The sequence below is a fragment of the Rhinolophus hipposideros genome (assembly GCF_964194185.1).
Source record: "Rhinolophus hipposideros genome assembly, chromosome: 18".
Lineage (NCBI taxonomy): Eukaryota > Metazoa > Chordata > Mammalia > Chiroptera > Rhinolophidae > Rhinolophus > Rhinolophus hipposideros.
This window is the reverse complement of record NC_138064.1, coordinates 31,273,325-31,288,596: the sequence shown is the minus strand read 5'-3', so window position 1 is coordinate 31,288,596 and position 15,272 is coordinate 31,273,325. Positions and strand designations below refer to the sequence as shown.

General features: G+C 38.9%; 1 protein-coding gene across 3 annotated transcripts in view; it reads right to left on the bottom strand.

Annotated features, from left to right (window-relative positions):
- The window catches only part of LOC308510307 (serum paraoxonase/arylesterase 2), a 28,430-nt gene extending 26,789 nt beyond the window's left edge, over positions 1-1,641 (bottom strand). For 2 of the 3 annotated variants that reach the window (XM_081079490.1, XM_081079489.1), the window contains exon 1: positions 1,438-1,638. In XM_081079490.1, the coding sequence (XP_080935616.1) occupies positions 1,438-1,511 (74 nt within the window). In that variant the 5' untranslated portion in view covers positions 1,512-1,638. Of the gene's footprint in view, positions 1-1,437 lie in introns of all 3 variants that reach the window. The other variant, XM_081079487.1, reaches the window with a different exon arrangement.
- Between the last annotated feature and the right edge of the window lie 13,631 nt (positions 1,642-15,272).

Below are 15,272 nucleotides of genomic sequence, written 5' to 3'. Positions count from 1 at the left end.
CATTTTTTTAAATAAAAAAATACTCGTGCCTGCACCCCATCCAGACCAACAAATATCACCATGTCTGGGGATATGGCCCAGGCAGCAGCCCTCCAGGAGATCCTAATGTGCAGCCAGGATTGAGAACTACTGCTTTACTCCCATCCATCCTTCCAGGTTCATCTCTATACCGCACAACTGATTGTGCTTCATATGGTTTAACAGGTCCTTGTTTAAAACAAAAATATACAACAAACATCAATAGTTCCCCTTTGCCTATCAAAGCAGGCCCCAATTTTGTCACTTATATTTAACCATCTCAAAATCTAGCCTTTCCCCCACCCCTACTATTCTCTCGCCTTCACTTTATGCTCCCCTCAAATAATTCTATTGCTAGTCTCCAAACTTCCTCACCTTATTCCCTTTCATGCTGCCCTGTCCATCTGGGATGGACTCCTTCATCCCCATTATGTGTTTCACCCAACCTCCAAGGCCAATGTCCAGTGTCTCTCCCTACTGAACTCCACCTTTAGGGGATGTTATCTTTCCTCCTTAAGCCTGTAGGGGTTGGTTGTACCTGCCCTGGACATCCTAATGTATATATTTGTTTTTTCTCCTTCCCTGTACACTCCTTTAGGGTGAGGGTTGTGCTTTTGCTCTATTAGGGGAGCCTAGGAAAGCCCACCATTCACAGGAGGTGCTCAATATTTCTGGAATTCTTTTGCACGAGGCTTGTAATATTTGAGTTGGTAATTTAGGAACTATGATGTCTACCCTCCCGCGTTTTTTCATTATAAAATGTGGGGTGGACTGGGCTTGTGCTGTTTGGCATTCTGACTTCAGGGTTCCCGAGTGAAGACATAAATAAGGAAGTGATGCAAGAATAGTAGCCGAATATCTCAAATATCTTTGATTCACAGAGCCAAGACTAGAGAGTTTCCCACACTGTGCACGGGAGAGATGGAGAAAAACTTTATTAAGACGGAGCTGGTTTGGGCAACAAAGACAAGCAGCACCAAAGACCTGAGATAAATCTTTATAGCTAAAGTTTCAATGCATGAGGGATGGTTTACTTTTCAAGTTAAAGCACTAGGTTTGCCCTTGAGTACTTGGAAAGCACTGGCTTGTCAATCTAGGCAGAAAAGAACTTTGTAAGCAGCAAAGGGTTATAAACTTTCTAGAAAGTCTTGAGATTCGGCCCAACCTGTGCTGGGTTTTGCCGGAAGTTGGGGGTGGGATGAGGGGGTTCAACCAGCGGGGCAACAGAGCCATCAAGAGCTCCTCAGCCGGCCTGGATCCCCGGCGCTGAGAAGCCCTCCACGGCCTGCGCGCTCTCCCGCAGCCCGCGGCCACCCGAGTCTGGGGACTCGCGGGCGGGATGGGCTCCCCGGGCGGGCGTCCCGGAGCCGGGTGGCCGGGCCGCGCGCCGACGGCTCGGTCCGAGAGGGCCCCACCTACCTGAGCGCCAAGAACCTCTCGCCCAGCAGCGCCAGCGCAATCCCCAGCAAGCTCAGACCCACCAGCCGCCCCATGGCGCGGGAGCCGGCGCCGCCTGCTCGGGCCCGGCTGGGGAGCACTGTGCGCCAAACCGCGCTCGACTCCCGCCCGCGGGCCGCGCTCCGCCCCGTCCCCGGCCTAGGCCGGTTCCTGGCCCCGGGCCGCGGCTCCGCCCTAGGCCCGGCCCTGGGTCTTTGTCACCACCAACCTACGTCCCCAGACACATTCCCGGGCACAGTGAAAGTCCGGATTCCTTCACCTCCTGTCCCAAACAAACAACCCCACGAGAAATTTGGGCAACGCGCCTACCTTTCTCATTTCCCTAGTCTTCAAAGACATTCCTCACTACATAGTCCAGTAGGAAACTTAGGAGGTTTTAAAGATTCTTTTTTATTAAGGAAAAGGATACTGGGTCATGTTTTGCAAGTATTTCTTTTGTGTTGGAATCACTACTTTTTATAACAGGATGTAGGCGGGAGAAAAGAAACATCCTATTTCGAATGCTTCATCTAGACTAGGGAACTAAGGATTTGGACACTTCTTTTTGATTTAAACTCCGTTTATGGAAATAAGAGGAGTGCTTTCTTTCTTTTTTTCTAACAAGCAGAACACGAATAGAGAAAAATGTATAAAAGGGAAACTTCCCATTAAGATTGAGACAGTGGTGAGTATGCCTGAAATAAACTTTCCATGATTGCAAGTGTTTAATTGGCCACCTTACAGTATGTAAGCAGAAGAGGTCACAATTGCCAATTTTCAACAAATACCAGTTTTATACACAACCAGTAAATAAAAGCCGACTCCAGTTTCTCACCTGCTTCCCACCATAAATAAATAAATAAATAAATAAATAAAGGCCCTTCTGCTTCTGTGTGTATCTCTGATGATAAGCTACAGAGCTGAAATAAATAGTTGTCCTTTGAAAGGCTAGGAGACTTAACCTTTCTCGTATCACCGGCCCCTCTGACAGTAGTGACACTATAGATACCTTCTGAGAATAATATTTTTACGTGTATACAATAACACTCAGAAGGTTGCAAAGGAGAACAATTACACTCAAATGCAATTATCAACATATTCTTTCAAAAGTTTGCTATAGTATACAGTCATGTAATGTGTGCTACATTATTAACGCATTAAATAACAAGACCTAGCACCATTTTTCCAAATAGTGATTAGCATGAAGGCTATTTCAAGACACCTGTTACTCTGCAATGAAATAATGAAAATATTTCCATTAGTAACAAAGTCACAAGTACTACTGATGCTCTTGCAGTCCGTTTTCTATTTTCATTGAGTTTGATTGAGGGATGTGCTAAATTCCATTTGAAATCAAGATATTTCTCTTAGCCAAGGTCATAAATCCCTGGAATTCTATCCATAGACTACTTTGGTTAAGAATTCTTCTATAGTTACCCTACGACCAGGTAGGTAGGGGAGGGATCTGTTCTTTAGCCACACGTTTGATACAGTCTTTGGAGAAGAGAAGAGCCTCACGTATGAAATCAGAATTTAGAATGAGGACCTAAAACAGAGGATCTAGGATTATTACCAGGTCTTTTGTCTTACTTAGCTCTGAGAATCTTTTTCTAAGGATACTGGAGAGTGACGAAGATATAACACTATGCCTCATGGCCTCTAGGACAGAAGCCACGCTTCATTGCCTTTGTTACATGCATCACAAAGTGAGGGAGCCTTAAATGGTAAATAAGATTACCTTGTATGCCATTCTCTATGTCTATTTTCCTTTTGCTATGCCCAAGTTCCTTTTTTTTTTTTTGCCACGTCCTTAATAATTCAGACTGGTATCAGCTGAAACTAAAGAGTTGAAAGTATATCTTTTAGGATGGACTCAGGATAGCAATAAGAGCTCTTGGACAGCCTCTCTCCCTATTCTTCCTTCTCCCACGGTAAACATCACTAATGAATTCTAACAGTGCTCCTTAACCAAACCTAGACTTGTCCTCACAATCTTTTCAAACAACAACAAAAGAGAAGTAAAAATCCCTGAGGTGGCCACTGACAGATCTCAATTCAGGACGAAGCTTAGTCACCGTCTTGGTGTTGGGCCACCAATGGGAACAATGAATGCTCTGGAGTTTAGGACAGAGAGAGGCATTTGTGATAAAGAACAAGAGTCCAGCAAAACCTACCTAATCTCAATCAGAGAATGTTGGAGACACCTTAGTTTAATTTTATTCACATGACCACTGAGTTCCCTCAAACTTGACCTTTTAATTCCCTTATTACTCTATGTAGCTCCATATACTTTCATTTTCTGTGTGTTGCTGTTGAAACAACTTAGGCAGAAGTAGCCCCCTTTTATCCATCCCCAACACCATGCTAGAGCTAAGAAACACGGTTTCTCACAGGCAAATGGGGAAGAGAGATTTTCTGATTTGGAAATCAGAAGCCTTTCTCCATTGTACGAGGATGAAGACCTCTTGTTAACTTTTATAGTATATTCTAGTTATTAAGTTTTATGGTATAACTTAGTAATCCTTTAAGATAATTGGGTTGATAGACTATACCAAGAATGTAACCCCAGGTTTTTGTAATTGTGTGGGAAAATTGGCTTCTCTTAAATAACCAAGATACCGAAACAAAACAAATTTGTTCCAGAACTTGTTTGTATGCTGGCAACTCCTTACACTTGGTATGAAACAGTCTTTCTAAAATAATGACATATGACTAGTTTGTATGAGAAATTTAATGGTTCTTAAGCAAAATTTCAGAAATAATAATACCTTTTGTCAATGCTTCTCAAACCATGTGTAATGAAGGCAGGGTTTTCTCTGCCTTTGTAAAGTACAATGAAAATAAATTACTAGAAAATAAAGTAAAAAAATCAGACATACAAAAAACAAGCCCAAATCTTTTACTATTTGATTCAACAGACATAACATTACTTTGTCAGATTTCTATAACAGTTTCTAAATGCTCACCCTCAAATTTTCATACTTAGCTCACCATGAACCAGAAACAGAGTTCACAGACATTAAAATGGACTTTGGAGCACACTGTCAGTGGACAGCCTTCCACAATTGTCCTTTTCCCTCTTTGACGTTCTGTGCGTGTATTATCATGTGCAAAGTTCCTGGTACCTTGTGCAATAAGTGACTCGTGATTATTGCTATTTTATCCACTACATGATGGGGAGTTTGTTCCTCCATATCCCTTTTATTCCTTCCTCTCCTTACTTCTTTTTAAAAGAGGGCAAATCTTTTAACACAAAAATACATTCAAGAGATGTTATAAAAGATAGTAATTATTAGTACAAGAAAGATTTGCTTTATAGATGCTTTACTCTAGGTTTTCTTGGAGGGTAAAGGAGAATTCCCCCAAATCATTTTCTAAGAATTCCGGTATATTAAAAAGTAAAGAAATGCAATAACAGAAAAATGGTTCTATTTATATTTTAATATTTATGATGAACAAATTAACATTAAACAATGTGAACTTGCTGTTTGTAGAGGTCAAAAACACACACAAATATAAAATACAATGTAATATGCTAGTCACAAAATACACAATTCATTAAAAAATTTATTCTTTATTTACTATAGGAGTGGTCCAGTAATGGAACTCAAGTTTAAAATGAATAAACTTGCTTCAGTTGTGTCGGTATATCTCTATGACAGATGAATGAACAAATTACGAGGTAATATTGAGAGTCAACCAGATGGCCTACCTTCCCCCACTAGACCCAAGTCTATTTCTCCAGAGGGCTATAGGATTTGCTCTTCTCAGAACAGTTGGACCCTGGAGGGAGAGGACAGAGGGGTAAAAGACACTGGGAGAGAGAAATGTTGGGGGGATCAGAGACAAAAACTTTCAACCACCTTCAGAGGCTGACTATATGGCCTGAACTCTTATGAATAAAGATGTTTCTCCCATTCTAGAAAATGCATGCTTGCTTTCCATTGCCTAATAACAATAAGGTTTCTAGTTCTCTATTAATGGACCACAGGTGAAACCTCTTGGAGAGTAACAACCACAGCTATCATTTATTGAACATTTCCTGTTCCATACACTTTACATATATTATCGCATTTAATTCCTATAACAGCCATTTGAATTAGGTACTGTTATTATCTCCAATTTATAATTGATGAAACTGAGGCCAGAAGTTACCTGTCTTGCCCAGGGTACACCTGGAAAATGGCACAGCCAGAATCCCATATAAGAACATTTATATTAAGACCCCACTCCCACCCTTGATATATATTTTGTTAATTGTCAAAAAGATTGCTATTCCTTTGCTATTCGTAGTAAGAGCAGAAATGAATGACCTGGTAGTTAGAGTTGTAGAAACCAATCTCCAGTCACGTCTTATGAAAGAGTCTTTAAAACTAGGTTGCTTTTTATACTTTTCCTCTGTCTGCAGGCATTACTTTAGTTTACATTTATTGAGTATATTCCGCATCGCCAAACAATAACTGGGAAGTCAGAAAAAAAAAAAAAAGAGGCATATATTCCTGCTTTGTGGGTGGTCATAGTCTAGTAAGAGAGGGGCACCTGGACAAATATATGTGATGTCCTGTGTGAAGGGCTAAAAACATTGATCTCTATCTGGTATATGAGGTAAAACCACTAAAGCCTTTTAAGGAAGGGAGAAACGTTTGTGTTTTACAAGGTCAGTCTGCTGGCTGTGGGAAGGTGAGTTGGAGTACGCTTCCCAAGCTACTTGAGAGAAGATACAGATATGAACAAGGCACACAAGGGAGAAGAAAGGGCAGACTGAAGGAATTTCAAAGATTAAAATGGATAGAAATGGGTGACTGATAGGACATGAGGGAAAGGAGGAAATGAAGATGACTTGGGTCATTCAAATGGGCAGATGGTTGTACACTGACTGGAATGGGAGGGGAACACTGTGGGGTGGCAGGGATCGTTTAAAGAGCACACGTGATGTGCTCAAAGCCCAGGAGACAATTGCAGACAAGTTTTTGTTCTCAGGAATGGAGTCCTGTCTGGACATAGACCCTTGGGGCTCATTAGCAGAGAGTGTAGCACGCTAGGTAGATGACCTTCAGGAAGGATTAAGGTCGTAGCCCGGAGTGATATTGTTGAAGTCCTAAAAACTTTCTGGGTGGACAGAAGGTGGGCTGAAAAGTGGGGTGTGGGATAGAGAATTAGGAATTGAATCGAGCTTTAGGGGTCCCCTTAAACTAAGGAAAGCAGATACTGGCATAGAGGTGGCCATTTGATTTGCCTTTTCTCCTGAATCTGGATGTGGCCTTGAAGTTCTTCATGCTTCAGTTTTCCAGAAACTCACTGCCTATTCATGGAGAATGAAACTTATTTGCTATCCCACCATAGGGACTGGGAACCATGTGGAAGATGAAGGTGGGGACAACTAGAAAGAAATCTCCAGAGTTATTTGTGCTTGACACAAGACAGTCTCTCTCCCGGCTTCTGTACCTCCTACACACTCAAGAGTGGCAAAGGAGCCCTGGAGCATGCTTCTGGCAAGACTTCTTCTCCAACACACACTTCTCTTCTTCATCACTCACTGCTCCACCTCCAATATTTAAGTAATCTCATTAGGTCGTTTATTTCCATGTTGTGTGATCAGCAGGATCCTAGTAAACTTTCTTCCTCCAGACTCTTCCCATATTGCTGGGTCCTTTCTCCCATCTTCTTGTTCCCACCCTAACTTCCCAGACACTTTTGTTGTATCCTCTGGAACTCATAATAGTTAGTCATAACAAAATCTCCTATGCCCTCAGCATCTTCTCTAAATGTTCTCTTCAACTTTCTATGTTATCTACTGGCCCCCAACCCCGGGACACTTTGCATCTGTCCCGGATCTCACAGCTACTCCCTTATATGCTACACTGTCAAAATTCTTGGTGATTTAAACATCGATATGTGCAACCTTTCCAGACACAGCTTTTCAGGTCTGTGACCCCCTTCCCTCAATGACCTTGTCTCTACCCTACTTCGCCACTACTCCTATGGTGCCATTGCCAGTAATTACAACACATCCCAAATCTCAATTTTAAGGTATCATCTTACAGTCACCATCTGCTATCTTTTTTAGCTCTCTCCCTCCTGGTACTCCACTTTTGAAAATTCTTTCACTCTGTTTTGATGTCTGGTTTCTTTTTAAAAACCATTGGCTTTCTCTACATACATACTCCATTTAATTCCACTTTGCATAGTGCTGATTCTTTATAATGTGATTTTATTTATTCATTCATTCATTTATTTATTTTACTGAAATAGCATATACGTATGTAAATCCAGAGTATACTGGAACTATATATTTTTTTTCTAAGTTCTGAGGGTGATCATATACTCTTATCCAGTAAGCACTAGTGAAAAACTATTCTGGTAATTTCTTCAAGTAGATGAGTTTTCTGAAAAATGTACAGATTCCTCCTTTAAGTACACTTTCGTGCCATTTATTCTTTGTTCTGGTGAACAGCTTTGACTTATACTGGCTGACAAAAGGAGCGCAAGTGACAGAACTGGGCCTGCCACAGGAGACAAAGGAGGAGTATCATGGTGGATTTCAGTTTTAGACAGAGACTCAAAGCCTATTCAAGGAAACATCTGAGGAACAGAGGTAAAGATTAGCTAGCTGACGATCAGATTCTGGGGCTAGCCCTTGATATTGTCAGGGACATCATGACCTGACTGCCACCTGGTCAAGAGGACAGGCCAGCATTTTAATGAGTGGAAGCTGAAAGCAACCATTGTTCAGGTCAGAGAATGGACCAGTGATGGGCAGTGGGACAGGTCAGAGCTGTATCTGTTGGGGACAATGTTATAAAGACCAGGAAATTGCTCACTGGGTTAATGCTCCCATTTCCAGGCATCCTATCCCCTTTGCTAATGAACTATGTGTGTAAAGCATAGACAAGCCAGGACTAATTTTGATTTTATTTGATATGTATTATTTTAAGAGAATAGATGTGAGAGTCTTAAGGAATGACTTCCTGAGACCTATTTCCTTTTCTGCCTTTCATTTAGTTTTCCTGCAGGCAGTGTTTTCTTATTATTATTATTATCATTATCATTATTTCTTTTTAAGCCTGTACATTGCTTTTCATTATTTTATATTTCACAGAAGCTGTAGAGCTTGAATTTGCCTGGGTGCCTAAGGGAGAAGATGAGCTCACTTTTAGCGTGGGAGTTAGGGGCAGGCCTATTTCCTTTTTCAAATACAGACAGTGATTATCATATATGTTGATTTAATACTTTATGGCTTAAAAACATAATAGCTGTTTCCATGAAGAATGATTAATTGCAGAGATGGAGGGGTATGCTAAATTAAGTCCTCAGTATTCTTTGTAACCTTAGAGTTCTTTTCTAATAACCTCTTTTATATTCTTTGACATATATATATATATATATATATATATATACATATATATATATATACACACACACACATACACCTATATATATTTTAAAACCTTAAAAACTGAGTCTTGTGACTCTTCTATATGAGAAAAAAATTAAGTTACTTGAGTGTCTTTAAAGTGGGAAATGAAGCCAATTTTATCAACATAAGTCACAGCATAGAGGCCCAGGAGCCATGAGAAATCACAGGTGTGTGTCCAGGCAGGCCAGTGGAATGATGGAAAACTCCTGGTGGAGGAAATGGGACAGAATTGGACAGTAGAGAGTACACAGGAGGAAGACATTAAAGGGGATGATGGGCTTGTGGGCAGCATCGTGTGCTAGATTCCAGGCTGGTCTGTGAGCACTGACAGCTAATTTTCTCCAAGCAACTCTGGAGTTGACCTGGGATCTAAAGTTGTCCCTATGGCATCCCAGAGACCACAGAAAAACTCACCCAGGCAATCTCCTAAATCTTTGGTAAGTGACCACCTTTCACCAAAGAGGGAAGAAAAAGCACTTTTTTCCTCACTCCACCCATTTTCCTTGCTTTCATGGAATTTGTGTGTTTTGTTTAGTTTTAGGTTGGTGTGTTTACTAATTCTACCACTATTATTAACTAGAAAAGAAATTTTCTTAAACATTGAAGAAACCATTAAAGGTTTAAAGAAAATAGTGATATTGAGGGAAATTGGGAGTGGAAAAGTTGATAAATAAACTGAATGGGCAGAGGGATGGACAAAAAAGTAGATTATGAACCTCAGAGTCACAGGAATACATAGAACCATACTTTGAGTTCATTTCTCCATGTTTGGTGTCGATGATTGTGTAATCCACATCACAGCCCCCTGGATTTTTCTCCTTAAATATTTTAAAACTTGCTCAAGCACAATCTCATATATTGTGCTCCAAAGATTCCTCAGTAGGAAGTTCAGGAATCACCCATGTTCACTTATACCCTTTTTTTCTTGCTTACTTGGAATTCTTCACCTCTGCTCTCCTTTCTTGTGTCTCTTCTCTTTCCTCCACTTGAAGGTATGCAGCTCCCTTCCCTTTCCTTTAATAATTTACAAAGGACTTGTCAGACAATTCATGCAGATGGCACAGAAGTTTCAGGTAGGTGGGGACTGGAGGAGAGTCACATCACAGCACAGCCAAACAAAGAGTATAAAAGTTATTATTAAGTATCCATATTTTACATACTCTTGTTCTAGTTCCCAGTCTTCTTCATCCCTGGACATTTCTCTCTGATCATAGTTCCTCCTTGTGCCCACTTGTGCCACCATTTTACTGGACCATCAAACTATTTCTCCAGCACCTCTTTCTCCCTCTCAGGTTTCCACGGGGAAAAACAAAGTTCTCTGTTTTCTTATTGACCCAGGAGAGCACTAAAGGATGTTTCTCTATAAATTATCCCAATTGATTCTTCACTGATTAATTGTACCTGACATCCTGACTATGTGAGAACAGAGGTGATTTTTATTGCCAGCATCCCTAGACGCTGCCCTCTGTCAGGGGGAGCCACTGCTCACCTGGGGATGGGGGCGGGGAGTGGGGGATTGGGAGGGGAGAGAAGGCAGGTTCCTGCAGAGTTCAGCTCTGCCCAAGAATTGGGCGTCTCACCTCTATAGCCTGGGACTCTCCCTCTTCCAAGGCTTAACATGTAGGAACAATGGAAAACTGTATCACATATTTCAGCTTCTGGCTCTGGTTTTCAGATCAGGGTGGGGCTGTCTCTTGCATTGGGCAAGTTTCCACACATAATTTTAGAAGGAGTTTTGTAATCATGTTAAATATTACTAAAGCCTTAGCCAGGGAAGACAATATGTGCTACGGATCTAGTTCTTAAGAAAAATAATAACAAAATTTTAAACCCCATAATTTTACAACCTAATGAAATTTTCTAAGCACAAGTTTTTAACAAATAGCAGTAATTTAAATGAAATGTCTCATCTTCCAAAAACCTTTATATACAAGTTCCAGTAACGCCACTTTATCTTGTCTATTTGTTCTTCAAGACAGCATCATAGATGATAATTTTAAAGGGACCTTGATCCAAGGACACTTGGCTTCAACATTAGGACACTTTCAGTTTTGCCCTAGGACGAAATCTTTATGCCAAGAATTTTAGCCTTCCCTCTCTTCCAGATCATTCCCCAAAGCCTATTATTTCACATCAAACCTGACTGCAGGTTCTTTTGCTAGCAAACAAACAAGGGTCTTGGCTCAAGAGGAATTTTACCTTTAGCTCTTTGAAAATAACAACTGTTTTCTCCAGGCTATACTTGGAAAATATGGTCTTGTATGTCAATAGCTCCCCACCCCAAAGCCCCTTTTCGAGAAAGCTTTCCTACTTCTTTCATTGATATTCCCTAAATCATTATAAGATGTTTCACCCCTTGCCATGGTAATATTGACAAACATGAAACAAAACACTCAACGTTAGTGCTAAAATTACATTCTGAGTTTTGTTTGTGCTTTTTAGTTTTACCTATTAGATAAAGACCCTCAAGTAGGATAGTGGTTGACAAAGGTAGTGCTAGGAGAATGGCTTTGTGTTAATACAAAAGGAGTAGTTAACTCCTTCTGAGGTAAACTTGTTTTGAGTCAATACAGAGAGTCAGAAGTACCTTGTTGACCCTGATTATTAAACCCAAATAGGTACACATGACCTGACAAAGGATTTTCTTTAATTTATGTTTACTTACAAGCAACACATGAATGCTTTGCATGGCAAAATATTCAAGGGTTACTGATAAACTTAAAATCTCCCTGACCTTTTTCTGAGGGAAAACACCATTCTTTGTTTCATATGTATTCTTTCCATTGTCTATTGTTTTCTTACATGTGTACCTAGAAATGTAAGGAATTATTGTGAGAGTGTGTGTTTACTAAATAATATTGTCAATTAATTCTTTTTATGCCTTGAGGATGGCTTTTCTGGTGTAGAAAACACTATTCACAGGTTATCTTTGGTTTTAAAAATCAGTAATTCATTAAAGCTACAGATAATAAAACCTAGATCTTATGTTTGAGGTAGAATTTACAAATCTTATCATTCTGTTCATAGAAAATTTTAACATTAACTTGTAAGAGGTCTTTGCTTTATATTAAGACCAATTTATAAAGTAGTTATTTAAACTTCTTTATTTCATTCTGTATTTATGAAAGTAATATATTCTATTTTCTTTTAAAGTTCTACATTGTCTGATTTAAAAAACAAAAATTTTCCAAGTTCTTAAATAACAAACTAATTAAATTATACTTCTCAAAAGATGATTCCTAAATTTTCACAATATTCCATTAATGTTTATGAAGCATGGATATTACATCAAAATCACAAGCCAAAACAAATTATATAATAATATATTTTAAATTGGAATTACAAAATTGTTGTTCTAATAAACTATTATTCTATTAGACCAAATTCTAAATACTACATGTGTATAGGATACAAAAATATGCAAAATTCTTAACACTAAATTATAGAAAACACAGACTTGTTTATCTTGACATTTATATTGTTAATTTCCAGTTTTCTTAGTGTGGAACGATGTTTATCTAGTAAAGAAAAATTATGTTATCTCATGTGATTTTTGGGAAAGCTCCATCAAATTACTCCAGTCTGCATATGAAGGAGATGCCTGGTTCACACTGGAAGTGCACTGGCGGACTGCCTCCTCATTTTAGGGAAGAGGAAGAATAGACTATTGATGGGGGGGGACCTATAGCCAGTCTCTGGAGTGGGCACTCCTCACTCCTCCTGACTGACCATTATCCCAAAGCCCAAAGCTATCCTTTCCAATAGAGGCCCCTACATGTATTGTTGCTGTCTGAAGGTGGGCACTGCTTTTGCTTGTTGCTTTACATAAAGAGAAATGGTGTGGTTGACCTACTTGGCTGATCTTACTGCAGTAACCCTGTTATATTGCTGTCTGTTGCCCCAGGCTCCCTCCTACTCCTAATGTCTTTCATCCATGTGCATGGAGCAGCACCATTTTCTTAAAAATAACTTTTTATTTAGAGATAAGATATGAAAATTGAGATATGAAACATAAAAAAGAACCAGTCAGAAATGAAGAACACAATAATGAAACAAGGAATACATTACAGGGAATCAATAGTAGGTTAGATGAAGCAGAGGATTGAATCAGCAATTTTAAAAGACAAGGTAGCAGAAAATACCCAATCAGAACAGCAAAAAGAAAAAAGAATCCAAAACATTAGGGCAGTTTAAAGGGTCTCTGGCAGAATATCAAGCATATAAGCATTTGCATCATAGGTGGTACCAGAAGGAGGAGAGAAAGAGAGCAAGAAATTGAAAACCTAGCTAAAAAATAACAACAGAAAATTTCCCTAATGTGGCAAAGGAAATAGACATACAAGCCCAGAAAGCACAGAGAGTCTCAAACAAGATGAACCCAAAGAGGCCTACATCATAATTCAAATGCCAAAGGTTAAAGACAAAGAGAGAATCTAAAAGCAGCAAGAGAAAAGCAGTTACCTGGAAGGCAAGTCCCATAAGACTGTCAGCTGATTTCTCAACAGAAACTTTGCAGGCCAGAAGAAATTGGCACGAAATATTCAAAGTGATGAAAAGCCAGGACCTACAACTATTACTCTACCCAACAAAAACTATCATTTGGAATTGAAGAACAGATAAAGAGCTTTCCAGCTAAACAAGTTCATCAACACCAAACCAGTATTATAAGAAATGTTAGAGAAATTTCTTTAAGAAGAAAGAAAGAAAAAGATAAAAAAATATGAGTAATAAAATGGAAATAACTATATATTTATCAACAATTACTTGAAATGTAAATGGATTAAATGCTCCAATAAAAAGATAGGGTGGCTAATGTATAAGAAAACAAGACCTTTACATATGACGCCACATAAGAGACTCACTTCAGATTGAAAGACACACACAGACAGAAAGTAAAGGAATGAAAAAATGTATTTTATGAAAATGGAAATTAAAAAAAAAAGCTGGGGTGACAATATTTATATCAGACAAAATAGGCTTCAAAACATTGGCATCCATATGTTCATTGCAGCATTTTTTACGATAGCCAAGATATGTCTATCAAAGGATGAATGGATAAAGAAGAGGTGGTACATATATACAATAAAACATTGCTCGGCCATGGCTACCACTGGGTCTCCATCACTATATTTTGTCACTTCAAGAATGTCATGCAAATGGAATCATACAGTATTTAACCCCTTGAGGTTGACTTTTTTTCACTTAGGGTAATGCTCTTACAATCCACCCAAGTTGTTGCATGTGTCAATGTTTTGTTTTTATTTATTGCTGAGAATTTTTCCATCGTATGGATATAGCATAGTTTTATTTATTCATCCATTAAAAGACAGATGGATATTTCCAGTTTGGGGATATTACAAATAAAACTTCTATGAACATTACAGATTTTTGTGTAAACAGTAGCTTCATTTTTCTTGGATAAATGCTTAGGAGTACAATTGCTGGGTCATGTGATGCGTTTTTACTTTATAAGAAACTTCCAAACTGTTTCCCAGAGTAGCTATGCCGTTTTGCGTCCCCACTAGCAATTTATAAGAGCTCCAGTTTCTCTGCATCCTTTCCAGTGTTTTCTACTGTCAGTAATTTTTATTTTAGCTATTCTAATAGGCATATAGTAGCATCTCATCATAGTTTTAATTTGCATCTCTGTAGAGACTAATTGTGTTAGTTTTCTATTGCTGCCATGAAAAATTAACACAACATTAGCAAATTGAAACAACACAAATTAATATTTTTATAGTTCTATAGGTGAGAAGTCCAATACAGATCTCACTGGGCTAAAATCATGGTGTAGGCAGGGCTTCGTACCTTTCTGGAAGATCTGTTTCCTTGCCTCTTCTAGCTTCTGGAGGTCAACAGAGCCATTCCTTGGCTCATGGCCCTCCTACCATCTTCAAAGTCAGCAACATCACATTTCTCTGACCATTCTGTTGTTACATATCTCTATAGTCCAAAAATGGTTTCACCTTTTAAGGACTCATGTGATTAGATTGGGTCCACCTGGATAACCCATGAGAATCTCCTTATCTCAAGGTTCTTAATCTTAATCACATCTGCAAAGTCCCTTTAGTAAAATAACATAGTTACAGGTCTCAGGGATTAGGAGGTGAATATCTTTTGGAGGCCATTATTCTGCCTACCATATTAATGGAATTGAACATTTTTAAATGTAAATATTTGCCATTCATATATTTTCTTTGGTAAACTGTTTAAATCTTGTACTCATTTCTAATTGGATTGTTGGTTTCACTATAGAGTTTAGAATGTTCTTTATATATTCTGGATATAACTGCTTTATTGAATATATGATTTCCATATATTGTCTCCCAGTCTTTGGCTTGTCTTTTCATTGTCTTAATAGGATACCTTGCAGAGCAAACATTTTAAATTTTAATGAACT